Source organism: Gorilla gorilla, chromosome 12 (genome assembly GCF_029281585.2).
Source record: "Gorilla gorilla gorilla isolate KB3781 chromosome 12, NHGRI_mGorGor1-v2.1_pri, whole genome shotgun sequence".
NCBI classification, from domain to species: Eukaryota; Metazoa; Chordata; class Mammalia; order Primates; family Hominidae; genus Gorilla; species Gorilla gorilla.
In genome coordinates this window covers 66471059-66496544 of record NC_073236.2, presented here as the reverse complement: position 1 = coordinate 66496544, position 25486 = coordinate 66471059, and the positions used below count along the sequence as shown (strand labels likewise).

At 51.3% G+C, this 25486-nt stretch overlaps 2 protein-coding genes and 1 long non-coding RNA gene across 6 annotated transcripts in view; 1 reads left to right on the top strand and 2 right to left on the bottom strand.

The window, feature by feature from the left end:
* FBXO41 (F-box protein 41) overlaps window positions 1-15943 on the bottom strand; it is a 29824-nt gene extending 13881 nt beyond the window's left edge. Inside the window, exons 1-4 of one of the 3 annotated variants that reach the window (XM_031007849.3) lie at window positions 15553-15943; window positions 4452-4566; window positions 3624-3739; window positions 163-1205 (exon numbers count right to left, since the gene is read on the bottom strand). In XM_031007849.3, the coding sequence (XP_030863709.2) occupies window positions 163-1067 (905 nt within the window). In that variant the 5' untranslated portion in view covers window positions 1068-1205; window positions 3624-3739; window positions 4452-4566; window positions 15553-15943. Of the gene's footprint in view, window positions 1-162; window positions 1206-3623; window positions 4427-4451; window positions 4567-15552 lie in introns of those variants that run through there. The other 2 variants (XM_031007848.3, XM_063695805.1) reach the window with 2 other exon arrangements.
* On the top strand, window positions 344-22509 carry LOC134756783 (uncharacterized). The gene is made up of 2 exons (XR_010129946.1): window positions 344-490; window positions 17313-22509. It is a non-coding gene; the product is annotated as an uncharacterized lncRNA (long non-coding RNA).
* On the bottom strand, window positions 22367-25486 carry EGR4 (early growth response 4). 2 transcript variants are annotated; one of them, XM_004029430.4, is made up of 3 exons: window positions 25421-25486; window positions 24619-25312; window positions 22367-24218 (listed from the first exon to the last, which is right to left on the bottom strand). In XM_004029430.4, the coding sequence occupies exons 2-3, from the start codon at window positions 25061-25063 to the stop codon at window positions 22894-22896; spliced, it is 1770 nt and encodes a 589-aa protein (XP_004029479.1). In that variant the 5' UTR covers window positions 25064-25312; window positions 25421-25486; the 3' UTR covers window positions 22367-22893. The 2 variants fall into 2 exon arrangements, with proteins under 2 accessions (XP_004029479.1, XP_018876459.2); XM_019020914.4 differs by lacking the exon at window positions 25421-25486 and having other exon boundaries at window positions 22367-24215; window positions 24619-25190.

Here is a 25486-nt window from a genome sequence, read left to right as displayed (position 1 = left end):
CATCATGACACTCTTGGCCCCACATGCATGCTCCTGGCCACGGATCCTCTATTACAAAGCCATGGCCACATACAGACACACTCAGGCACGCCCACGGTGGTGGTGGTGGCACAGTGACACGCACAGGCACAACCACTCACAGGGCCCCGAGGGTCTACTCACTGCTGCTTGCGGCTCAGCTCCTGTTCCTTGTGCACCAGGTCCTGTTTGAGTGAGGCCAGCAGCTCTACGCTCACGTCCACCTGGCGGGAGAGCTCAGACGCGCGCTCCTCCAGCTCCTCCTTCTCGCGCCCGAGCCTCGCACTCTCCTGCCGCGCAGTCTCCAGTTCGGCCGCCTTGCGCTCCAGCTCGGCCTGCAGCCGGCCCACCTGGCCCGCGATCTTCTGCTCCACCTCCTCGCTCAGCCGCTCCAGCCGCCGGTCCACCTCCAGCTTCTCCAGCGCGCGGATCTTGAGGCGCGCCAGGCCCTCTTCGTAGGCCACATCAGCAGGTGAGGGGGACGCGGGCGAAGCGGAGGCAGGCCCGGGGCAAGGGCCGGGGCCGGGGCCAGGCGGCGGCGTCGAGCACGCCGAGGACGCCACGGACTTGCGGGCGAACAGCTCCCCCAGCGGGATCTCGATCTCGCGCAGCGCATAGCGCGCTGCGGCGGCGGGCACAAGGCCCGGCTCGGCCAACTCCTCACAGGGCAGGCTAGCGGGCACCAGGTCGCCGGGGAAGTGGGCGAGGGGAGCGTGGTGATGGTGGTGGTGCAGCAGGTGCGGCGCCGCGGGCGACGGCCCGGCCGCCTGCTCCTTGCCCTGGAAGGAAGTGCTCTCGAAGACCTCTCGCCGGGCGCCGGGCACGGCCAGCAGGGCGGCTGGCTCAGGAGCCAGCGGGAAGCCCGAGGCGGCGGCGGCGGCGGCCGCGGCGGCGGCGGCGCCGTCGCAGATGCTGTTGGTCTTGGAGAGGATGTAGAGCGTCTCGTAGGTGTGGCTGTACTCCAGGTGCGCGCGCAGCGACGACAGGCTCCGGAAGCGCTTGTGCTCCCCGCAGCGGGGGCAGCGGTACGGCAGGTCCAGCGAGGCCATGGCCCCGCCGCCCCCGCGGCACGCGGGCTCCACCGCGGCCGCCCCGCCGGTCAGCCGGGCGCGCTCATGGGGGACCGCGGGCGAGGCCCCCTGCGGGGTCAGGAAGGCTCAGGGCGCCCGCGGCCTGGGGCGAGGAGGCTGGAAGAGACGCGATGAGTCTTAGGAAGAGGGTATCGCTGCTCCCACCCTGGCTCCCAGCCCGGAGCCCTCATCCCCCAGCCATGAGGAAATCAGCACTGAGGGGCAAGGGGAGACCTCCCAGAGGAGGCTGGCCTGCTCTGGCACCTGTGCGAGGGCCTGTATGTGTGCAAGAGAGAGCGAGAGAATGAGATAATCTGTTTTTAAAGGGGCAGGCGCGTAATCACTTTTATTTATAATGGTTCCAACCTGGAAACGACCCAAGTGCCCATCAATGGTAGAACGGTTAAACTGTAGCATATTCATGATGGAATCTACCCAGCAATAAGAAAAGAAACTATTGGTACACAGTGACATGGATGAGTCCATCCAATATTATGTTGCATGAAAGAAGCCAGACCAAAGAGTGCATGCTGTAGAATTCCAGAAAGATGGAGTTCAAGAACAGACATAATTGATGATGAAGTCGGCATAGAGGTCCCCAGCTGGGGGCTACGTGGACTGGGAAGGGGCAGGAGGCAGCTTTATGTGATGCAGAGAATGTTCTCTATCTGCTTTGAGTGGTGGTTATACAGTTGTGTACATATTTAAACAATCATCAAGCTGTATACTTAAAATGAGTGTAAAAATCCTTGGACAGAACATGCATCCTTATTTTCATTTTTTGCAGACTGCACCCCCACACAGGCTGCAACTATTGGTACCACGTTGCAGTGACCAAGACATCACTCTACCTAATGACATCGCATGTGTCACTGTTTGTTCTGTCCCGACTTCTGCACCACATCCTCCTATCCCTACTATTCCAGGCCCTTAGGTCTTTTTCTCAGACCTAGAAAAGGTGAGGTAGGCTTCCAGTAAGTGTCCCTGCCCTGCCTTTACCCCAAGGGCTTTATTATCCATCCTCCCCACACCCCTTTTGGCACAAGGTCCCTCCATCCCCCCACCAATTCTGGCATCCCAACCCTCCTCACTGTCAACTCCTGCTGCCCCTCCATCTCTGGCTTCTTGTCACTCTTCTCCTACCTTGTGGGGTCTCCATCCCATTCCTCACTGCCATCCTCTTCCTAACTGCCTGCAATAGGCCTTCCACTGCCCTGTGATCAAGGTCACAGACCACCTGCTGATCAGACAAGCCAGTTGTCATCAAGGGTCTTCACCTACTTGGTCCCATGGCCGATACTGTTGACCCCTCCATCTTCACAGCTGCCATGAGCTTTCCTGTCTGGATTTTCCCCTGGGTTCTGCAACATCCTGTTCTTGCTGCCTTCCTAAACGTCCTCATTCCCTGAGGTCTGCCTCTGGAGCCCTCCATCTCTATTCTCCCCCCAGGAAGGCAGTCGGCTTCCCTCACACAGGTTTACTCGCACCTGTAAGCTCTACTTCTCCATCCTGACCTGCCGCATAGTTGTGTTGCCTTCTGGCATTTCCACAGGATGTATGGGTGGATGTCTGTTCCTTTTACCAGCCCAGCATCCAGTCCTCCTCCTGGTAACAGCACCCTGCTTTGACCATAGGGAACCATCCTTCCCCACTTTCTCAGTCCACATGGTCTTGGGGATATGACATAGACCTGGCAAATCAGTCGTGGGGTAAACACAGAGCACCAAAGTTGAGCCAGTGAGCTCCAGGACTGTTCTGGAATGACTGAGGGAAAGCATTGTCTTTGGGATCAGGTTTCTAAGCTGATGGAGAAGGCCAGAGCTGCTGGTGCCATCCTTTCTCCTTTTGGGAGGAGACACCTGGGAATGAAGCCAACCCAAAGAAGCAAAACTTAGGTGGAGAAACACATTCCTCACAGACACTGTTTGAGAGCCTGGCCTGTTCAGTTACACAAGCCAATCAATTCTGCACTCCCCCCCTCAACTTCTTTTTTTTGAGATGGAGTCTCACTCTTTCATCCGGGCTGGAGTGCAGTGGTGCAGTCTCGGCTCACTACAACCTCCCCCTCTGAAGTTCAAGCGATTTTCCTGCCTCAGCCTCCCGAGTAGCTGGGACTACAGGCATGTGCCACCACGCCCAGCTAATTGTTGTATTTTTAGTAGAGACAGGATTTCACCATGGTGGCCAGGCTACTCTCGAACTCCTGACCTCAAGTGATCCACCTGCCTCAGCCTTCGAAAGTGTTGGGATTACAGGTGTGAGCCACTGCACCTAGCCCCTATTTCCCTTTTTTGCTTAAGCTAGTTACAGTTGGGTCTGTGTTACTTGCACCCAGAAAATATCCTAACCAAGAAATTGGAATCAGAGATGGAAATTTTTAATAGATCCACAAAAGAAATTAGCTGAACTAAGGTGGGGGGCATAAGCTGGCACTACTTCCCCCATTCCCCACTCACAGGTTGGTGAACAGAGCAGCAGCAAAGCAGATGATTAAACTGTCTCCCACCATCCCTGGAGCTCAGGCCATGTACCTACCATGGCTGGAACATTAGGGGATTTGTAGAAAAATGTCAGGATGTTGGGAGTGTCTTTCCAATGGCCTCAGTAAGGTCCAACAAGCAAGAGACACACTCTGGTTGAAAGGAGCCCATCTGAAAGCAGAGAGGAAGAAAATATGGGCTTGCCCAGAGAGGCCCTTTCTGCCTGCAGCCAGTAATTCAATATGGCTGAGAGTCAGATAATTAAGAGCCAGTTCTTTGCTTCAAGCTAAAGTCAGCTCAAGCGAAGACAAAGAGGCTGGGAACTAAGAGGGAGATAAGCCTGGGGCCTGACAGGTACTCAACTCCTTGGGCCCTGCTGAACCCTTCCTGCTGTGCCCTCCCAGCTGGACAGAAGCTTCCATTATAAGCAGCCTTCCATTGGGATGCAGCTTCAGTGAGAAGGGGCAGATGACCTTCTGCCTCCCTCCCCGAACTTGGAGTTTGCTTTGCCCTGTGGCAGAGGCCCAGCTAGAGGCTGCAGAACCAAGGGCTCCTGGGATGGGCAGAACACTGGGGCCTGTTGCTAAGAGTAACCCCTCCCCTCGTTCTACACCACCACCAGGGACTTCATTCAAGAATCATAACTTTCATAGAGGTCTCTAGCTTTGGTTAATAGCTCTGGGGATAACCAAATGCAAACTGACTGAAAAGCCTCCCAGGGATTAAGGGGATTGTATTGCCAGAAAGCCCCCACAAACCAAAGGATTGCTCAGCCCCTATGGTTGCCCTGAACCTCCCCAAACATGCACCCTTCGATGCCCCTCTCACAGAGACAGCAAAATCAGAGCAGTGAGATTGGTGTACCAGGGAACCTCTTCCTCACCATTCAGTCAAGCATGTGGACCACGGTCCAGGTTTTTTTCCTCACCCCCCTCTTCAACTAGGAGGGTTTTTCTTCTTTCAGCTATACAGTTTTCTCTCCATCATTGTAGTTGGGCCTTAAATGGAAAGACCATGAGCTTAGTACCTAACCAAACAAACAGCCCCTTGCCATTGCCAAGATGTTGAATTGGGGATAGATGTGGTAACTGGGTGAAAACTTGGAATGTCTCCTCCCAGAAGTGGGATAACTGTGCTTTAAGTTTGGTGAGGGATAGTTGCATTATGATAAACAGGAAAATATTTTTTAAAATTACACAGTAAAGGGGGTCTGTGTCGATCTTTGACATCTAAGAAGTGAAATACAGTGGACTTTTATTGTTTTTGCTGCCCGGCTCTAGTCCCTCTTTATTGTGAATTGATCCCCAATTTTCCCTTTGAGAACCATTGCCTGCACTTTGAATAGATTTGGGTAGGGCTGACAGCTTCCATTGGCTCCCAGGGAACACACATGACCTCATTCTGTTCCATTAGAATCACAGTGGTCAGGTCAGTAATGGACTCATTTCTCAATCTGGGCCGATACAGTCACTTCGGGAGCTGTGCTCAGTTGGTAGGCTGTGAGCCTGGAGCCTCTCGTGGCCATTTTTGCCCTTTCTTTGAGACAAAAGTAAAGGACCCCTGATGATATTTGAGCATCCACATCCAGATGTGCCTGAAGCTTTAACCCAGGACTTGACCATTGAGAAGGGCTGCAAATGTTTTTGTAGCTTTTATCATTTGGGTCGGTTGCCAGTCTCTAGTAATGAGACTCCAGACTAACACAATGGCCCACAGTGTCAAAAACAAATCCCAGACTTCTCCTCACCTACTACCCAGCACCCCTGTTTCCTTTGGTGTCACTGTCCTCCCAGCCACAGCACTGGCCATCTTGATTTTTCTCTCTGCTAACCATCAAGACCTACTGGTTTTTCCTTCCAAGTGCTTTCAACCCAACTGTTCTTTTCTCATGCTTTGTACTCTTCCAGGCCACAACCTCATCACATCTAGACTGCTGGCCCAGCCTTCAGTCCCGCAGCTCCATTCCATCTTGTAAAGGCATCGCGATTTCTCTGCTCAGACTCCTTCAAGGGCACCCCCATCCACTACCAACTGCAGCCAAACTCCTCAGCTTCACGATCTGGCCCCTGTGCTCTTGCCAATTTGAAACTGGAAAGTGGCCTGGCTGTTTCACTTGCATGTCCTTGATTGTGATGGCTGGACAGTTTTTCACACATACACTGGCCATTTCTATCTCTTTGGTAACTTGCCTGTGCACTACTTTGCTCATTTTCATACTGAACATTCATATTTTCTTATCGATTTACAAAAGCTTTTAATATTATTGATCCTGTGTCATTTATATACCTCAAATATTTTTCTCAAGTGTGTTGATTGGCTTTTACTTTTCTTTATGGTCTTTATTGATATACTAGAGTTTTAAATTATGCTGCCGTAAAATCGGATTTTGTTATTGTGCTTAGGAAATCTCTCCCTACCCAGAGATTATAAACAGTTACATATGTTTTCTTTCAATACTTGTGATTTCCTTTTTTTAAAATTCCAGAATATTTTTTAGAATTAAGGGCTTTAAACAAATAGCCCTAATACCATAGACTGACAATGACTTGGTAGTATTAAATACTTTAGGCTGTATGATTTCCTTTTTCCTTTTGGAATTTTTTTTTTTTTTTTTTAGAAACAGGGTCTCACTATGTTGCCCAGGCCGGTCAGAAAGTGCTAGGCTCAAATGATCCACCCACCTCAACCTCCCGAAGTGCTGGGATTATAGGCCTGAACCATTGCATCTGGCCTACATTTGGATTTTTTTTCTTTTCTTTTTTTTTTATTGGAGACGGAGTCTCGCTCTGTCGCCCAGGCTGGAGTGCAATGGTGTGATCTCAGCTCACTGCAGTCACTGCAACCTCTGCCTCCCAGGTTCACGCCATTCTCCTGCCTCAGCCTCCCGAGTAGCTGGAACTACAGGCGCCTGCCACCATGCTCGGCTAATTTTTTGTATTTTTAGTAGAGACAGGGTTTCACTGTGTTAGCCAGGATGGTCTCGATCTCCTGACCTCGTGATCTGCCTGCCTCAGCCTCCCAAAGTGCTGGGATTACAGGCATGAGCCACCGCGCCCGGCCCTTTTTTTTAAGACAGAGTTTCACTTTGTCGCCCAGGTTGGAGTACAGTGGTGTGGCGATCTTGGCTCACTGCAACCTCCGCCTCCTGGGTTCAAGTGATTCTCCTGCCTCAGCCTCCCAAGTAGCTGGGATTGCAAGCACCCACCACCACACGTGGCTAATTTTTGTATTTTTAGTAGAGACAGCGTTTCACCATGTTGGCCAGGCTGGTCTTGAACTCTTGACCTCAGGTGATCTGCCCACCTTGGCCTGCCAAAGTGCTGGGATTACAAGTGTGAGCCACCACGCCTGGCCCATTTGCATTTTATAACCCAGCTAGAAATTTTTGGTGTGCATGGTGTGATAGGAATTTTTAAAAACCAACTTTCCATTATAGACATTTTCACACATGTTCAAAAATAGAGAGTATTATGATGAACTCCTAGGTACCCATCATCCAGCTTCAAGAATTCTCAACTCCTGGCCAATTATTTTTCATCTGCACACTACTTCCCTGCTTCACACTTGCCCTGCCCCCACTATTGGATAATTTTGAGCAAATCCTAAATATCATATTATTTCATCCATAAATACCTTAGTATATGTGAGACAAGCCTTAACTTTCTTTTTCCTTTTGGACAGAGTTTCGCTCTGTCTCTCAGACTGGAGTGAAGTGGCGCAATCTTGGCTCACTGCAACCTCCACACCCTGGGTTCAAGTGATTCTCCCGCCTCAGCCTCCTGAGTAGCTGGGATTACAGGCGTATGCCACCAGGCCCAGCTAATTTTTGTATTTTTAGTAGAGGGGGGTTTCACCATGTTGGCCAGGCTGGTCTTGAACTCTTGACCTCAGGTGATCCACTTGCCTCTGCCTCCCAAAGTGCTAGGATTACAGGCATGAGCCACCACACCTGGCCAAGACTTAACTTTCTTTTTTTTTTTTTAAAAAATGATATGTAGTAGGCTAGGTGTGGTGGCTCACGTCTGTAATCCCAGCCCTTTGGGAGGCCGAGGTGGGTGGATCACCTGAGGTCAGGAGTTCGAGACCATCCTGGCCAACAGGGTGAAACCCCCTCTCTACTAAAAAATACAAAAATTAGACGGGTATGGTGGCAGGTGGCTGTAATCCCAGCTACTCAGGAGGCTGAGGCAGCATAATCACTTAAACCCGGGAGGTGGAGGTTGCAATGAGCCATTCCGCCATTGCACTCCAGCCTGGGCAACAAGAGCAAAACTCCATCTCAAAAAAAGACAAAAAAATGGTGTGTAGTAATTGTTTCGACATCACCATCCTTTAGGTATATTAAAACTCAAAATGTAGCCTTGAGAAGTAAATCCAAAACATGGTTCTTTGAAAAGACCAGCAAAATAAACAGCTCTCTGGCAAATCTATTCAGAGAGAGAGAGAGAGAGAGAGAGAGAATGCATTTATATATAACACATGGGGGAAAAAAAGATAACTGCTGGCACAGAGAAGATTTTCTTAAATTACTACCAGGTACAACTCTTGGCCAAAATTTTTGAAAATCTGGGTAAACTGAATCCTTTTCTAGGAAAATATAAATTATCAAAATTGACTCAAGAAGAAATAGAAAACTTGAATAGACTAATAACTATAGACAAAACTGAAGAAGTTGGCAAAGTGACCAGAGATATTCTAGAGTTCACACACATACAGAACTGTTCAAGAACAAGGATATTCTATAATGTATGGTGAGCCTGGTGTCAGGGTATCTGTGTGTATTTGTTCATCCTAAGTGCTGGTCCTTCCTGTGGGGGGCATCTTTCAGGGCTCCAGAAGTAGCCAGCCTTCTCCCCACCCTGCCCTCTCTCACCATACCCTTTTGAAGTGCCCCTTTTTGCCTCACAGCATCCTGCTAGCCAGGCTGCCAGACAGCAGGGGAAGGGGAAAGTCTGGGGGTATCAGCCTGTGGATGGACGTGTAAGGTGGAGGAGGAGAGGGACTTCTGGGGTCCAGGTGCCTCTTCACCCCAGGCCAGCCCTCCTCCACAGTTGCCCTCCATCTGCTGGAGCTGAGGAGAGACTACAAATCTTAGGAAAATTTTTGTCTAGATTTATGCACCTCCTAAGCGTGAGCCTGAAGCTTTGCTTGAATGCAGGCAAGAGGGCAATAAAGGCAGGGGGAGGTAGGACAGCAGGAAAAAGGAAAACAGAAATGTTGTTCAAATTTCATCACAGGTCTGTACTATGAGCACCATGACAGAACGGTTGAAGATTTTCCTTTGCATTCTTGTGTCCCCAAATCAGCAACCTCTGCAGCCCTAAGACTTGCCTCCTTTTTTGGCCTGGCCCTGCCTCCAGACCTGTGATGCTCCTCGTATCTGAAATGCCTATCTCAAGCCTACTTTCTTTCAAGTCCTCATCAAGGTTTTCTTTGGATAGAAGGATTCTACAGGCTGAACTAATCAGAGGTATTTTTTTTTTTTAAGGCTTACAGGTATGTGAGTCTTACCTCTTCAAACAAGACCAACCATCTTAAGATGTGTGTCTTCTGTAGCTCCTGTTTCCTGTCACATTCTCACACACTGGCTTTGCCAGCAACACAGATCATCTTGCATTTCTATGGCTTCCACCATCATGTGGTCACTGATAGTCCCTGAAGTGGGCATTACGATTTTCATCTGCTCAGCAAGTCTTCTTCACCTTCTGGTAATAGCAACATCTCATCCTTTTTTTAGTGAGCTGCCCCTCTGTACTTTATGTGGTTGTGGCCGGGTTGTCAATCGTAGTAGGTGGGCACATGACCCAGGCCTGGCTAATCACAGTATTTCTATCTTCTTGGCCACAGTGATTGACCCAGGGTTGAGCACATTCCTCAAGCTGAGCCAACAGAGTCCTCTATTGGGAGTTTATATGAAAGATAAAGTAGTCCTCTTGTCCCTCTGGGATCCCATGCTAGGATAGTGAAGCTGTCTATGGCCTTGTGCAACCTCCACCCATCACATGGAGAAAGCCCATGCACGGTGGGGAACAAGGTGGCAATACTCAGAGGAAAGCTGAGCCAAGAGCTGTAAAGTCCTCACCACATCTGTGAGGACCTAGGTGTCTAAGACTCATTCATTTCCCTTCTTTCCAGTTATATGAATTGGTAAATTTACTTAAAGTAGTTCAGGTTGAATTTCTGTCCCTTGCAATCAAGTGTCCTAACTAATAATCTCCCAAATCTGCATTTCTAGCCTAGACTTCTCTCCTAAGCTCTATTCAAACACGAATTTATTCTATATCTATTTACTGAGTACCTACCCTGTGCCATGAGCTATACCAGGTGCTGTGCTAGGTTTGTTGAGGACAAAGACAAACAAGATCCAGTCCTGGCCTGCAAACAGTTTGTTGTCTCCCAGGGCTGACTGAGGTGTTAGAGTATACAATTATGAAATAACCGTTATGCAAGAGGCAGGCACGGGATTCTACACTTAACTTGAGGAATTGGGGGACTGGGGAACCCCCAGAGGCGGTAGCATCTAAGCTGACTCTTGAAGAGCAAAATATAATTGCCAGGTGAGGAAGAGCAATTATGAGGTTGGGGTAGGAGAAGAAAGACATTCGGAGCACATGAAACAGCATGTATAAGGGCAAGGAAGTGAGAAAGAGTATTCCTCCTTCAGGGAACTAAAATGTAAGCTCCTTGAGGATAGAGACATTGTATATCTCAATCACTGCTATTTCTCCAACACTTCTAACAGTGCCTGGCATGGGGCAGGTGCTCATGGGGTAGTGTTTGTAGAATGAATGAATGGCAAGGGCTTGATCAGATTTACAGTTTAGAGAACAAAATACAGAAAGCCAAGGTCAGGAAGAAGGTTGTTGGAACACCGGAAGTGGAAACTATTAACCAAGGTAGCAGGAGTGCAAATGGGGAGAAGGATGGATATGGGAGCAATTAAGGAAGGAGAGTCAAGAAGGCCTGGTGACAGAATGACTGTGGCAGGTAAGAAAGGGAGGACTCAAGGATGAGGCTCGGCTTTGTGTCTTAAGCAACTGGGGAGATGAGGATGTGACTCAGTAAGGAGGAAAAATGGAGGAAGGCAAGTTTTGAAGGGAGATGATTTTGGCTGTGGATTCCATGAGGTTGAGGTTCCAGTGGGCCGTGGAAGCAGAGATATTCAGTACATGAATTGCAACACGGAGCCAAAAATACAGTTTTGGCAACTTAAGGGTAAAAAGGAAAGTATTTAATCAATGAGCAAGTCCAAGGGAGAGGGCTCAGAGAGAGGGGAACTGGGGGAAAAGATGGACCCTCAGAGAGGCAGAAGAACCAAGAGGTTCCTAAGAACCAGCAGCAGAAATGGGAGTTCTGGCAAGGAATGTTAGGGAAGAGAGGATGTCCAGGAGAGGAGTGAGCAACAGTAGAAATAATGTTGAAAACTCAAGTAAGAGCAGAAGAGGGAAGGGCCCACTGGGGACTTTCAAGACTGCTGCTTTGATGGGCCTGGCTGATGTGGGCTGAGGAGTGAGTGAGGTAAGGACGTGAGGAGACAATGAGTGAATACAAGAAGCTCAACTGTGAAGAGGAGGAGGCAGCATGGGAGAATCCAGAAGCAGTTTCTAAGATGGGAGTGACCTGAACATATTTAAATGCTTCTTAAGGCTAACCTAATTTTACTCTATATCTTCACTTCCGCAGGCCCGAGGCACGAATAATTCAATGCCTTAGACCTGAAATGTATAACAATTCTTTTTTAAAAAATGCTTCTTAGAAGCAGCCAGTAGACAGGGAGAGGATGAAAAGGGTGCTATTTCAATGTTGGCGGCTCAAAGCTTAATGTGGCTAATACTGAACTCACAATGCCCCAACACCCACCTTCAAACATTCTTTCTCATGGCTCCCATCTCAACCAATACCCATGTTATATATTCAGCACCCTGGATAGCGACCCCCCCTGCCCCCGCCCCCCAACCCCAAAACGCCGCCCCAGCAAGCCATCTCAGAATTCTCAGTCCCCCTCAGATCTCATCAATCACTGATTTTTGTCCACACTAACTTCTAAATATTTGATTTTGTCTACTTTTCCTAAAGCCACTTCCCCAGTTCAGACCTATATCTCCTTCTATCTGGACCACTGATATTGTCTAACTGGAGTCTATAAATCTCCCAGCTTTGAATTCTCACAGCTTCCAAAGTTTTCTGCATATATTGATCCAGTCATGTCACTTTTATTCTAAAAACATTTCGGAAGGCTGGCCATCTTCTGAGAGGTGACATCCACCCAGGCTTGCCCACCCTCAAGACTGGCTGGAATCTAACCATCCCTGAGCTCCGCCCGCTCTAGCTTTTGTCTCTGCTTCTCTCCCATGTGTGTTCTTGGGGTGCCCTACAAGATTTTGCTCCATGGGGAAATGCCAAGTCTAGGCTCATGCTGGTCCCTCTTCCTGGGACTCCTGGGCCTGAATTCTGCAGGCCCAGCTCAAATGCTACCTTTTCCATCAAGCCTTCCTTGACCTCTCCCTCTACAGCTCAAATCACATCACTGCATGAATCACTCCTTACTGCACCTCTTCAAGGATGTGGTAGCAGGCATCACATACTGATAATCATGGACATGTTTGCACATCAAATACCTCCTAACACATACACTGGAAGCAGAGACAATACAACTGATTCATCCTAACACACAGTAGATATCAGTATGTTGTTAGAGGAATCACACTGAATAATGGAGAAATTGATTGACTTCATGTAACCAAAGCAATTTCCACCACTTGTCATCATGGAACTGGATGAACTGGTTACAATTAAGTAAATCCAAGAATCACCTTGAATAACAGGTGGCTTCCTGGTTCTGCTGGTCACCTACTGGGAGATAAGAGCTTGCTGTGTCTTCTCAATGCTGCAGCTTTGCTCTAGCTGAGCTCTTAGGCTTAGGGCTTGTCTGCTTCATTCCATTTTATCCACCCAGCAAACGATGTCCAGCACAAGGCCCATGTTAGGCACTGGGTACACATAAATGAATGAGAGTTGTGCCATTAGGGTGCCTGTAGTTTACCAATCAAAACAGTGAATACTTATCTACTAATGATTCTGGTCAGACATCATGCTATTCACTTGGTCCTCACAACAATGCTGCCAAGTAGGTGGTACTGCTTCCATACTAGGATGAGGAAACTGAGGCTCAGTGTCCAAATCACTTGCCCAAGGAAAGCCTGTAATGGACTGTTGCTTTGGTGGTTCCCAATGAGACATGCCTCCCAGTATTCCTGTCCTTATGTGCTCTCCTCCCACACTGACTCAGGGATTGGCCATGTGACTTGCTTTGGCCAACTGGACATTTGCAAGCCTGATGCAGGCAGAGGCTCGATCAGCAGTAACTTAGGACTTGTCCTCTTGGAGTACTCCCTCTTGGGATCCAGCTGCCACATAAGAAACTTGGGCTAGACTAGCAAATGATTAGATGCCATGTGTATTAAGACCCTGAAGAATGAGAGGCTATTTTGATGTCCCTCTCCTGTTAGGCTCTCAACATAATGCAGCTGTGTGAGAGTCTGCGTGAGACCAGCAGGGCCCACAGCCACAGACACAGTCACAGCTGACCCACAGACCATGAAGGAATAATAAATCGCTGTTGTTTTAAATCCAGAAATTCTGGGGTGGTCTGTTACAACCTAATGAATAACTAAAACCATGATAAACTAGGATTTGAACCCAGTACTACCTGACTACCAAAGCTCATGCCCTTGGTCTCCACATTGTGTTCCTTCTGACTGAGAGTGGAACATCATACTAACAGTGTAATATACACAGGTTGGCCCATGGTAGCATGCAATAAATTTCTTTTTTTTGAGATGGAGTTTTGCTCTTGTTGTCCAGGCTGGAGTGCAGTGGCATGATCTTGGCTCACCCCAACCTCTGCCTCACAAGTTCAAGCAATTCTCCTGCCTCAGACTCCTAAGTAGCTGGGATTACAGGCATGCACCACCACACCGGCTAGTTTTTGTATTTTTAGTAGAGATGGGGTTTCTCCGTGTTGGTCAGGCTGGTCTCGAACTCCTGACCTCAGGTGATCCACCCGCCTCAGCATCCCAAAGTGCTGGGATTACAGGCGTGAGCCACCGTGCCTGGCCTAATATTTGTTAAATGAATGGATAAAGGGTATGATAGGCCACTAGAGAGGTAAAGAGATCTAGGGAATTCAAAGGCAGGATGGTAATTACTTTTCAACAACCATCACCCCCTTCCCATTACAAATATTCCAAAACAAGGCTGGGCACAGTGGCTATAATCCCAGCACTTCAGGAGGCTGAGGCAGGAGGACTTGAGCCCAGGAGTTTGAGACCAGACTGGGCAACATAGGGAGACCCTGTCTCTACCAAAAGAAAAAAAATTAGGCAGGTGTGGTGGCATATGCCTGTGGTCCCAGCTACTTGGGAGACTGAGGTGGGAGTATCGCTTGGGCCCGGGAGGTCAAGGCTGCAGTGAGCCATGATCACTCCACTGCACTCCAGCCTTCGTGACAGAGCAAGAGCCTGTCTAAAACAAACAAATATTCCAAAACAAAAACAAAAATGAAGCCATTTAGGCATTCCTAGATCTAGAAACAACTGTGTGGATATCACCAAACTCCCTCTCTGTGTCTGTCTCTTTCTCTGTTAAATTCAGATCAGGCAAAATTGAGAAGGTAATAGAGTTTGTTTTCTGGTGGCCCTGCCTCCCGGTCCCCACGTCCCCATCACATTCATGGCATCTTCTCTCTTCATCCCACTTGGCCTTCAGGGCCCAACAGTTCTTTCCCTCTCTTTCCATATAAAATCCACATGCAGAAAAGGGGCTGAGAAGGTGGAAATTACAGAAATGGGGAAGGAAGGTTTGGATGTTAACAGATGGATTTACAAGCCAAAGAAATGAAGCTCTAAGCTCGGTACTTTTAGGAGGCATCTGCCAGCAGGTGGAGGTATCCTAAGGATGGGGGAGGCAGCCGGAGTTGTCCGCATTATACCCCTATTAGGCCCCTGTGAGTGGGGAGTAAAGGAATGTCCACTGCCTCTATAAATCCCTCTGAATCCCCCAAGAAGGCTGGGGCTCTGGCTCTCCACACCTGTGGCTGTGGCCCCAACATGTATACCTCCCAGAGTAGTCACTCCAGCCTGGCGAAGACCGTCAGGGGTCAATGCATCCAGTCCTCTGCCTTTTAGCAGCCCTGGCACTGCTTTTTCTGTTCTAAGCCCTCCCTTACTCTCCTGCTCCTGCAAACAGGCATACACCTCCCAAGGTCACACACAGGCTCCAGAACCTGGATCCCACACACACAAAACCATCTGGGCCCCTCGCTGCAGAGAGACCTAAGGAGAGAGCAGGCCCACACAGTACTCGCTGGCCGACTGTGGGCAGTGCACACAGGCCCCGTGTCACACACACTCACATGCAAGGCAATGCGGAGGGGCGCACACATTCAGAGACACTGTGAGCACTGTCACCAGTACAGGCACTGGATGTGAAGAGACAGACACATGCGTGCACACACATGCACACCTCCAGACTATCACACGTGCACACCGGCACGCACAGACACCCGCACAGGTGCCCAGCCAGGCCTCAACACCAGGCCCCTCCCCCAGCCCCTCAGAAGCCGGTAGGGAGGGTTGGGGTTTCAGGGCGCTTCCCCTCCCCCCTCCCTCTGGCCCCTGTTCTCCAAGGTCCAGAGTCCCAGTGGGGTTCTGGAGCCCGCCCCCGCCCCAAAACCTGGCTCAGGGAGCGACAGGCGAGAGGGGGGAGGGGAAGCCTGGTCTCGAAACGTTCTGATTTTAATTTCTTAAATTAACCCCTTCCCTGCCTCTGGTCTGGCCTGCCCAGAATCCCTCCCGGTTGGGCGGCCTCGCGGGCCTCCGGAGGGCTGTGAAGGAGAAGGAAGGGGAAGAAGGGACAGTGGCTGGGGTCCTCCCTCCTTCCCTCTCCGGGAGCAGTCCCGCAGCGTGCCCGCGACTCGACCTTACCTCCTCCACCCCGCGGCGAGGCCAGGCCCAGCGGCCCAGGGCTGGGGACGCAGAAGAGCCCCCGCGTGCCCGGTCCAGACGCAGGGCCGCTTTGGGGCCTCGGATCTCGTTCCCCTCCGCAGCCTTGGGTGGCCGCCGCGGCTAGCGCCCCCGCCTCCCTCTCGGGGCGGGGGCGGCCGAGCCTCCCAGCCAGTCGCAGCGGGAGGGGCGCACGAACCCGGCGGGAAGAAGGATGGAGGAGGAGGAGGAGGAGGAGGAGGGGGAGGAGGGGGAGGAGGGGGCGCGCGGCCCGAGGAAAGCAAGGGAAGGGGGAGGGAGGCAGCACGGAGGTGGGGCGGAGCCGGCCCCTCCTCCGGGGCGGGCTCTCCAGTGAGCTGGGGAGCGGCAGATGCGCCCAGAAGCGGCTGCGCCGGGACCCCACGTTTTCCGCTCAAGGTGGTTTCGATGGGGGAGGGGTCTTCGGCGCCGCCCTGGGGGTGCAGGGATGGCTCGCGCCGCGCTCCTCCCGGGTCCCAGTCTTCCCGGCTCCCGGCACCGCCCAGTGCATTCCCCGCCCTGGGCACCTCCAGCTGTGGCTTCTGTTGCCCACCTTGAATCAGGGCCTCTCCGCCCTAACCCTAGCACTCTGGCTTGGGCCTGCTTCCACGCGGGGGCAAATCCGGGGGTGGGCGGTTCTGTGAATCCGGAAGGGGGCGGGCGCAGGCGCTACTCCTGAGACATGAGCCACGGTCCCTAAGCGGCCTCATGGGCAGCGCGCCTGGGTCGTGCACTCGGCGACCTCGGGTCAGACGCTTGGTCTCCGCGGAGACCGCCTGGGATGATCCCCTCTGGGCATTCCTAGGGAACCCGCGGAGCTGCTGCTGGACCCCATCCGGAGACCCAATTCTGCTCTTAAAGAGCCGCCTAGGAACACGTGTACCCATCACAAATCCCATCCCGGACCTAGAGGAGGAGGAAAAGGCCTCCAGGTCCCTGGTTCCCTCCTACCCACTCCCACCACTTGGCTAAGATAGCAGCCAGGCTTCTTGGGACTGGAGCACCTAGACGGCCCCACCTTTGGCCTAAGGCCTACCAAGCTGGTGAGGCAGAAACAATCTGGCTGTCGTGCGCTTGGAGGAAGTCCACAGGGCTGCAGTGGGGCTGAGAAACCACACAGGGTTTGGAGGCAACCAAGGCCAGAGCAGAGCTGAGGCTTGGATGAGAAAAGGGGGAAGTGTTATTTCAGCCTGAGGGTGGTGCTTGGGTAGGGCTGTGCACATGTGCCTTGAGGGGGAAGTGTTATTTCAGCCTGAGGGTGGTGCTTGGGTAGGGCTGTGCACATGTGCCTTGAAGGGCAATCTGGTTGCAGGAGAGCAGAAACCCAACTTAGTCCCAGGATTCCAGTAAGTCGGGCTCATGGGAATTCTCTTTGATCCCCATCCCATTCCTGTGAAGGCAGAGGCATTGGGACATTCAGTATCAGGAAGGATAATTTGTAAACTTGTCAGCGGCTTTGGGGGAATGGCAAATTTAATAAGGACAGAGGCTGTACAGTGGCCAATCAGGTTGAATTCCCCCCCTCTCGATCTTCTCTTCCTCTCTATAGCTCCTGAATTTCTTTCCTCCTCGAGGAGGTCTTCTGAGATTGGACAAATGAGAAATCACTTTTCCTAATACCCAAACGATAACAGCTCCTATTAACCAGGCACCAAGCATCATGCTAATAATTTTTATGCATATCATTTACTCTTCCTAATATTATTATTATCCCTACTTTGCAGATGAAGACGCTAAAGTTCAGAGTTCAACACATGGCATAGTCAAGACTTGAACTCAAGTCATCAAACTCCAAAGTCTATGCTCAACCACAGTGCCCTCCTGCCTTCTCTGCTATAATACAGTCCACTGGACCTTCACGTGTCAAAATGCAGATTCCCCAAATCCATCTGCTCTTGCAGATGGCCAAAAATGTCCGTATGTTGTCTTGGTTTCACCTTTGTTGTGATGTTTCTCCTCACTCTGTGCATCCTGTGAATGTGTCAGAACAATTTGGGACATGCATGGCTATGTATGTGGGTGCTTTTGTGCATGTGTGCATGAGTATGTGTGGATGTGTGTGTGTATGCAGGTGTACACTTGTGCATATGCAAGTGTACATAGGTGCATGTGTGTATCTGTGAGCACATGCATGTGTGCATGTGTATATGTGTGGGTAAGAGTTCATGCATGTGTATTTGCACCTGTGTGCATGTGTGTGCACATATGTCTGTGAATGTATGCATGTGTATTTGTGCGCCTGTGTGCCCATGCTACATTTCACAGACAACCGTTCCTGCTTGGTTGTTATGGGAACCACAGTTCTAAAAATGTTAAACTGAATCCCACTCCATGTGAACCAGAGAAACCAAAAGAGAAAGAGAGCTCAGTGACGGAGACACCTCTGGGGTCCCAGAGCTGAGGCAAAGAATTGTGGGCTCAGCAAGAGCTGGAAAGACCCAGACTAGCCAGAGGTGTAGACCCACTCATGAGGCCTATGGTGCCTATCAGGGCCCCTTGCTGCAGACTCGGTCCTCAGTCCTGCTTTTTCCCATCTTTCCCTCCTGATCCTTTCTCCTCCCTCTCTCTTTGCCAGCTTCATGCTCTCCAACCACCTTCATTCCCTCCTCCTTCCCCTTTCTGTTTCCCTTCTTCTCCTTTTGGGTTTTTTGTTGTTGTTGTTCAACTAATTGACACAATAATTAAGCACTTTCACATTAGACTTGGTGATATGGGGACCACACATGTGGATCAAATGAGGTTTCTGCCCTTGAAGGTGCTCAAGGGTGGGAGCATTTGGATAACTGGTGGGGGAAGGGAGGTGGCAGAGCAAAGCACAAAGGGAGAGATGACAGAGGAGGTTGGAAGGTGAATTTGGATCAGATATAGAGGGCTTTGACAGCAAGGGTGAAAAATAGGTATTGTTTTTATAGGAGGGTGGAAACCTTGGTCAGTTTGCAATGAAGCTCTTGTTTGTTGTGAATGGTGTATTAGGAAATTTTCATCATTAATGCTGGGCAATGTGGAATGAAAGAGGCATAATGGAGGCAGAGGGACCACAGGACGCAGTTTGGCATAGTGTAGCCTTGTCTCAAATAGGGTACAGGAGTTGGGGTGAAGAGGGAGAAAATAGCAAACATTCTGGGTTGCTTTCTCAAACTTCCCCCCCATATCCCACCTCATCAAGATTTATATTACTTTTTCCCACCTTTCTGGTGTGAGAATCAGGACTTGAGTGAGCCTCTGTTACTGATGTGTGTGTCAAATTTCTCAGGTGCCCCAGGAAGTAAAATAGTTGGGAATCACTGGCCCAGCATGTAGTAGCACTCAGTATCTGTGGAGTGAGTGGATATTTAGATATGCACTGGTGTTGGAACTGGAAGAACCAGGTTCAAGGCCCATTTCATTCTCTTATTATCTGTGTGCCCTTCATAAAATCCCCAATATCTTGGGCTTCAGTATTCTCTTCTATAGAGTGTGGGTTTGGACAGGATGTTCTTTTTAAAAAAAATACTTTAAAAAATAGAGACAGAGTTTTGCCATGTTGCCCAGGCTGGTCTTGAACTCCTGGACTCAAGCCACCTACCCGCCTTGGCCTTCCAAAGTACTGGGATTACAGGCGTAAGCCACCATTCCTGGCCTGGACAGGATGTTCTTACAAACTCCTTCCAACTGCAACACTATTATGTGATTCTATGAAATTGACATAGCCAAGGTATGTGTGTATATGGAGGGAGTGGCATGGACTAAGGTGCTGGCAATAGGCACAGAGAGGATAAATGTGGGAAATATTTTAATAGAAGAATTAATATCATCTGGCTTCAGTTTTCAACAACATTGTTGACTAGATAGCCCAAAGACTCTCTTGCTACAAAATATGTGGATTGCTTCATAAAATGTAACAGACATCTCCTGAAATGCTTGGCTGAGCTTGCAAGAAAGGGAAAAAAATCTACATGGACCAAAATAGGGGGACTGAGACCAAGAAATATAAGCATGAGATGTGCTGTGACTAACCCCAGAAGGTATGGGAAGGGAGGCATATTGCTTGTTTGTCCTGACCTGGATCCTGGTTAGAGAAGTGGGAACTGTCTCTGAGAATTTATAACTACTTGAGTTGGACTTTGAACTCAAAACATCTGCATGTTACAAGAACCTCAAACCAAGAAATTAACAAAAGATTGGTCTCCATCAGGTGATACTCTTGGAGTGTCTGGTAGAAGCAAACAGGAAACTGCTCAGGAGAAACATACCATCACCCAAGGCCACAGAGTATTGCTGCCCAAGTAAATCCTCACTGAAGTTGAGCTCACAAGCTAAAGATTATAATACATAACCCGGAACAATGTACCGTGAATGAGAGTAGAGAAGACCCTGAAGAATTACAATAAGATTCAACAAGTCTAAGTGACAGCCTGGATGTGTGGGGTGGGAAGAAGCAAAAGTGAATCCCACAGAGCTGTAGTTACTTACATGAATCCAGGGAATCAAATAATGTTGCTATTACCAGAAATATGGAAGGGTGATTTGATTTTAGACGGACTGTATTTGGAATGGTGGTGGGACATCCATATGGGGGTATTCATTAGAACCATGGGGCTGTCTGACTTAGAAGCCATCTACATAGGAATAATAGCTGAAGGCCTGGCAATGAATGCACTCTGTAAGGAAAGTGTTGAAATAGGAAAGAAGAGAGCTAAGAACTGGTCCAGGAAAACACTCCAGGAAAACACTCATGTTTTGAGGACCAGTTGAAAAAGAGGAGCAAATAAGGAAAATGAGCTCTTTGGTCTCCAATTCTGGTTGGGTCCTGGGTTTGGATTGATTTTCACATTGTTTGGTTTTAATTCTTTCCATCTCTAGTCTAATATTCTCATCCCTCACAATCCCTAGGGGAAGCTCCAATGAATGGGAGCAGTGTCCCTTGGGACATAGCAGGAACTTCTCAGCTAAGAGTTATAGAGCCAGACTGGGCTCTGGTACCAGGACTACTACTAAGTCACTTCTTTGGGGTTCAATTTTCTCATCAGTGATGTTAGGCCTAGGTGGGTGTGAGGATAAGAATAATAGAGCTGATAGCACTTGCTGGAATGCTGCTGGAGAGGGCAAGATAGGGGTGATCAGAGGCCAGCAACCCACTGTCTGCGTTTCCTCCTTTGTTCAGCTTGTGTGGTTTGGGACCAGTTGCTTGAAATATGGGCCATTATGCTTTTCTTGCCCTACTCTTCATGAAAAGTGAAGTCAGGTGGCCCATGCCTAATAAGTGAAAGGTGTGGTGACTTAAATAGTAAGACAATGAGGGTCATCATTATCTTGTGTCTCCATGAATCTACCACTTATCACAGTGCCTGACAGTCCACAATTTGAGCCTCTTCATAGGGTTAAACATTGCCCTCTGCCGGCTACTGTTCTAAAATGTTAATTCTCCTAGAAGAGGTAATATTAAATGCTTTACCACAAATTAGTTTCTTAGATACAAGATACTTGGCCACATGAAAGCACTTAACACCTGGGGAGAGAAAAGGATGGAATTCTCTGAGTTGATCATTTTGTCTCTGGTCAGCTGGACTGTGGGGTGGAGGGTGAGCATATCTTAGAGTGAAGGGGTGAAGAAAGAAGCAAGAGTATCAGAAGCTGGTTTGATCTGGCATCATAGGGCTGTAAGCTCTCTTAATTCAAGAACAGCTCAGCTCAGAAGAGAAAAGAATGAAGTCCTCAGACACAGGCCTTCTTTCTTCCTTATCAGAGAGGGGTCATTGGAGCAGAGAGATGGAGACCACAGCGGCCTTTTTATGCTCCAAGGTCTGCCCAAGGTGGCCAGAAAGAGTGGAAAAGCTTTGGGTGGGGAGTTCAAAGAGTAAAAAGGAGCCACCTTCACCATTACAAGGTCATGCTTTCCTCATCACCCTCCTAGCCTTCCTCTGATCCCAAAGCCATGAAGAGTTCACTTGGAAGGACAGCTGGAGAAAAGTGGCTGTGGCAGGCGCATGGCTGAATGGTAAGTAGGCTGATGCCACCTGGAGAAGATCCTTTTTGTGGGAAGAGCAACTAAGGTGACCATCAGTCTCTGGCAAGTGCCTGCTCCTAGCTATATTCAGGTGTGCTCTAGCTAAATGCTGAGACCCTTTGGGTCCTGACATCATGTGACTCTTGAACAGATGCATAGATACTGTCTGGAGCCTCTGTGACACTGAACACTCTGGGTTTTCACAAACAGCACCAAAATACTGCAGCCTTTTGCTGCTGTCGCTACTGCCTGGAGCTCCCTCTAGCTGCCAAACCTGTTTCTCACCTTCTAGTAGGAAGCCTTTCCAATCAGTGCTATTAAGTTTAGGTGCCTCCATTCTGGGGTTGGAAAATGAGGGTTGGCTTTGAAGTTGGACAGATTTGTTTGACCTGTCTGTTCCTAGCCTGGGTTAACTACATTGTTCCAGCAAGCTATCTACATTGCTTCCACATCTTTGACATGAGGTATATGCCTGCTTTATTTGGGAATGCGAGGATTAAGGAGAATAATATATACATAATGTTGAACACCTACGCCTTTTAACCGCTTTGAAGTTCCAGAAACACCTCCAGCCCTTAGGTGAGCTGTGATTAAATTCGTTCATTAACCCAACACACATTTATTGAATGCCTACTCTGTGCCGCAGTTCCTGGCAGGTGTGCCTGACAGTGGGTGTGTAATATGTTCAGGGCCTGTACCCCATGAGCATGGGGATCTCCTTTATCTTCTGGCACATATGGTCCTGGGGGAGAAGCTGAGGGGAAGGGTCAGGAGCTTACATGGCAGATTCAGTAAGCTTTTAGCACAATAATTTTAATTGCAAAAATAAACAGTTTTGTCAACTGCTTGAGAGTAGCGTCTGCTTTACAAAATTAACAACAACAAAAGGAAAAAAACCCCAAAGCAAAACGTTACATCCAATGGCTGCTGGATAAGACACTGCTGTACAAAGTCCCGCGCGAGACCGCCTTGGCGCTGCCCCAGCCTGTCTCTGGGGGTTATAGAGGAAGGCGTGGGGCGTGTGCCAGTTACAAAAGACTGTCTTGAATCCCAGGGTAGTGCCTATTCACTGGGTGGTCTCAGAAGACTTCCCCCAAAGCGCGGCTGACAAGGGAGACAGCGCCTGGACCGCGGGAACTGTCCGCGGAGCTGGTGCTGAATAGGGCGTGTGCGGCGGGCGCTTCAAGGAAACTGGAAGCGGGACCGGAGGCCGGCCCTCGGGCGTGCGAGGAGGAGTTGGAAGAAGAGCGGGGAGGGGAACGGCCCGGAACTCGTGCGCGCCGAACGGCGGCGCCCCAACCCATAAACCCATCTCTTGCTCAGAGAGAAGCGAAGGAGAGGCCCAGCGAGTAAAAGCCGAGGCCCTTGAGCCGCTCCTCGGCGCGCGCCTTCTGCTTGAGGTGCACCTTGCTGTGCCGTTTCTTCTCATCGCTGCGCGCGAAGCGGCGGCCGCACACGTCGCAAGCAAAGGGCTTCTCGCCGGTGTGGGTGCGCACGTGCGTGGTGAGGTGGTCGCTGCGGCTGAAGTTGCGGAGGCAGATGCGGCACTGGAAGGGTTTGTGGCCCGTGTGGATGCGCAGGTGGCGATTGAGCTCGTCGGAGCGCGCAAAGCTCCGCACACAACTCTCCACCGGGCAAGCGAAGGCCTTGGCGTGCGGCCGCGGGCAGAAGCAGCGCGTGCTGCATTTGCCGCCGCGGCGCCCCTTGCGTCGCGCCTTGGCCTGGGGGAAAGGGGTGGGCGGCGGTGGCGGCACGGGTGGTGCAGCCACGCCACTGCTTCCAGGGATGTCCGCCACCAGAGGTTTAGGGAAGTCCGCCGCGGCGGCGCTGCGAAGGCCCAGCGGGGAAAGCTGAGGCTGCGTACTGGCCAGAAACTCTCCGCCGTCGCCGCTACTCCCTCCCTCCCCACTAGGAGGGGTCAGGAGCCCAGGGAGGCCCTCAGCCCCCTCCCCTAAGTCACCCGGGGCCAGCGGGAAAGCGTCGTAGGCCCCGCTGGGGTAGAGTCTGTTGGCTGGGACGGCCGGCAGTTCCGCAGGGCAGCTGATGGACAGCAAGTCCTCAATCTTGGTCCCTATTGCGGGAAAACGAGCCTCCGGGGCGGCCTGGTAGCCTCCCTGTGACCCACAGTTCCCTGGGGCCCCCACAGAAAGCAGCTCCCAGGGCGCGTAGGGACCCTTGAAGGCAGAGACAGCGTCCAGCGCTGGCGAGGCGGGAGGCGCCCGGAGGCCGGGCTTGACGTCGGGCGGGGAGAGCTGAGGCTCATACAGGCACTGCGAGGGGGCACCCGCGCAAGGCGAGGCCTCCCAGAACGCCTCTGGGAAAGGGGCAGCGCCCAGATCCGGGGAGTAAAGGTCCGGCGGACCCGGCAGCAAGGCATCAGACCCCGCAGGAAAAGGGGCATCCAGCGGGGATCTGGACGCTGCTGCCTCTGGACTGGGGAAGGGTGCCAGGCCTAAGATGCCCGACATGAGGTTGAAGAGTGCCTCCGGGTCGTGCGGGTGTTCAGGCACTGCCTGAATGAAGAAGCTACCGCTGTAGCTGAGGCCGGGAGGGGGTGTGGGCGCAGGCCCCTCCAGGAAGCAGGAGTCGGCTAAGTCCCCACTTGCGCCGCAGCTGTTCAAAGCCCAGCTCAAGAAGTCGCCTGCTGAGGAGGGAGCAGGAATCAGCTCTGGGCACATCAAAGGGTGCACCTGAGTCCACAACCCCTACCTACGAAACTCTTGGTGCCCAAGGATATACACAAAGTGCCTTTTGCACATTCTGATTCAGCAGGGGCCCGCATACGTCCCAAGGAGCACATAGAAACATGCACACGCAAAACACACGTGCACAGGCAAAAGGGCGCTCCGATAACCGCACAGGTTCCTGCGGAGGCGCTGGCGGCCCAGTGTGGGCGGGAATGGGGGTGCGCACCCCAGGACTCCTAAGCTTCCCATCGCCCCTATTCTCATAGCGCCAGTGTCCCAGTCCCTCCTGGTTCTCAGGTATGGTGCGCCCCCGCGCTGCGCCGTCGTCGTCTGAGCACCCCTGCTCGCCCTCCTTACCTCCAGGGTAGCCGGTGGCCGCGGGAGCGTCCCTGGCAGGCAGCCGAGGCAATTCAGCGCTGGGTTCGGCGCAACAGCCTTCAGTGGACTTGACGAGGAGCGCGTCGGGTTCGGAAAACTCGCTAAGGTGGAGCATGGCGCGGCGCCGGCTGTGGGGCGCCCGGGGCCTCGCCCGCTGGGCTTGGGGGCGCGCGGGTGGCGGGGAGGCTGGCGGTAGGGGTTCCCCGCAGCGCGCAGACCTAGGCGCCCGGGCTCCTGGCTTCGGGCACTCACCTCTGGGAAAGGAGTCGGGGAGCCGCGGCGCCCTCGCTCGCCCGCACCGGCTTCGGGCGGCGGCTCCTCGCCTCTCCAAAGCGCAGCCGGGCTCCCCCAGCCCACAGCCCCCCCACTTATATAGCTGCGGCGGCGCTGGCTCCGGGCTTCCGACTCCCCGGGCCACTGCCATTTTGGGAGGCCCCGGCCCTGCCGCCGTGACGTAAATGCCCAAACATGGACACAGGATGTGTGCCGGGGACTCCCGAAAAGGAAAGCTCGAGCTGTGACGTTGTTGTTGTCGCCGCCGCCGCCAGGCTCGCGCTGCTGCGTGCGCGCGCGCTCCCCAAGCGTGGAGCCCTGTGTGCGCCGGGGCCGCGGATGCGCCAGTCTGGGGCGCTGCGCCTCACCGGGCCGACCGTCCGGTAGATGCGCTTCTCACCTGGAGGCAGAGGCCGAGGGGCAGCAGGGGAGGACCGTGTTGGGTTTGAATCTGCCCTCTGCCACTAACTAGCTTGACACTCAATCCCCCTTAACGTCAGTTTCTCACCTGTGCATTTCCTGTGGAGAGAAACTGAGAGCACATAAATGTCCAGGCACACTCAGTAAACCATAG

Coding starts and splice junctions, on each gene's coding strand:
- EGR4 (XM_004029430.4), bottom strand. CDS start 25,063: ATGGCAGTGGCCCGGGGAGTCGGAAGCCCGGAGCCAGCGCCGCCGCAG. Junction 24,219..24,618: donor GGCCACCGGCTACCCTGGAG/GTAAGGAGGGCG, acceptor CTCCCTCCTCAG/CAGGCGACTTCTTGAGCTGG.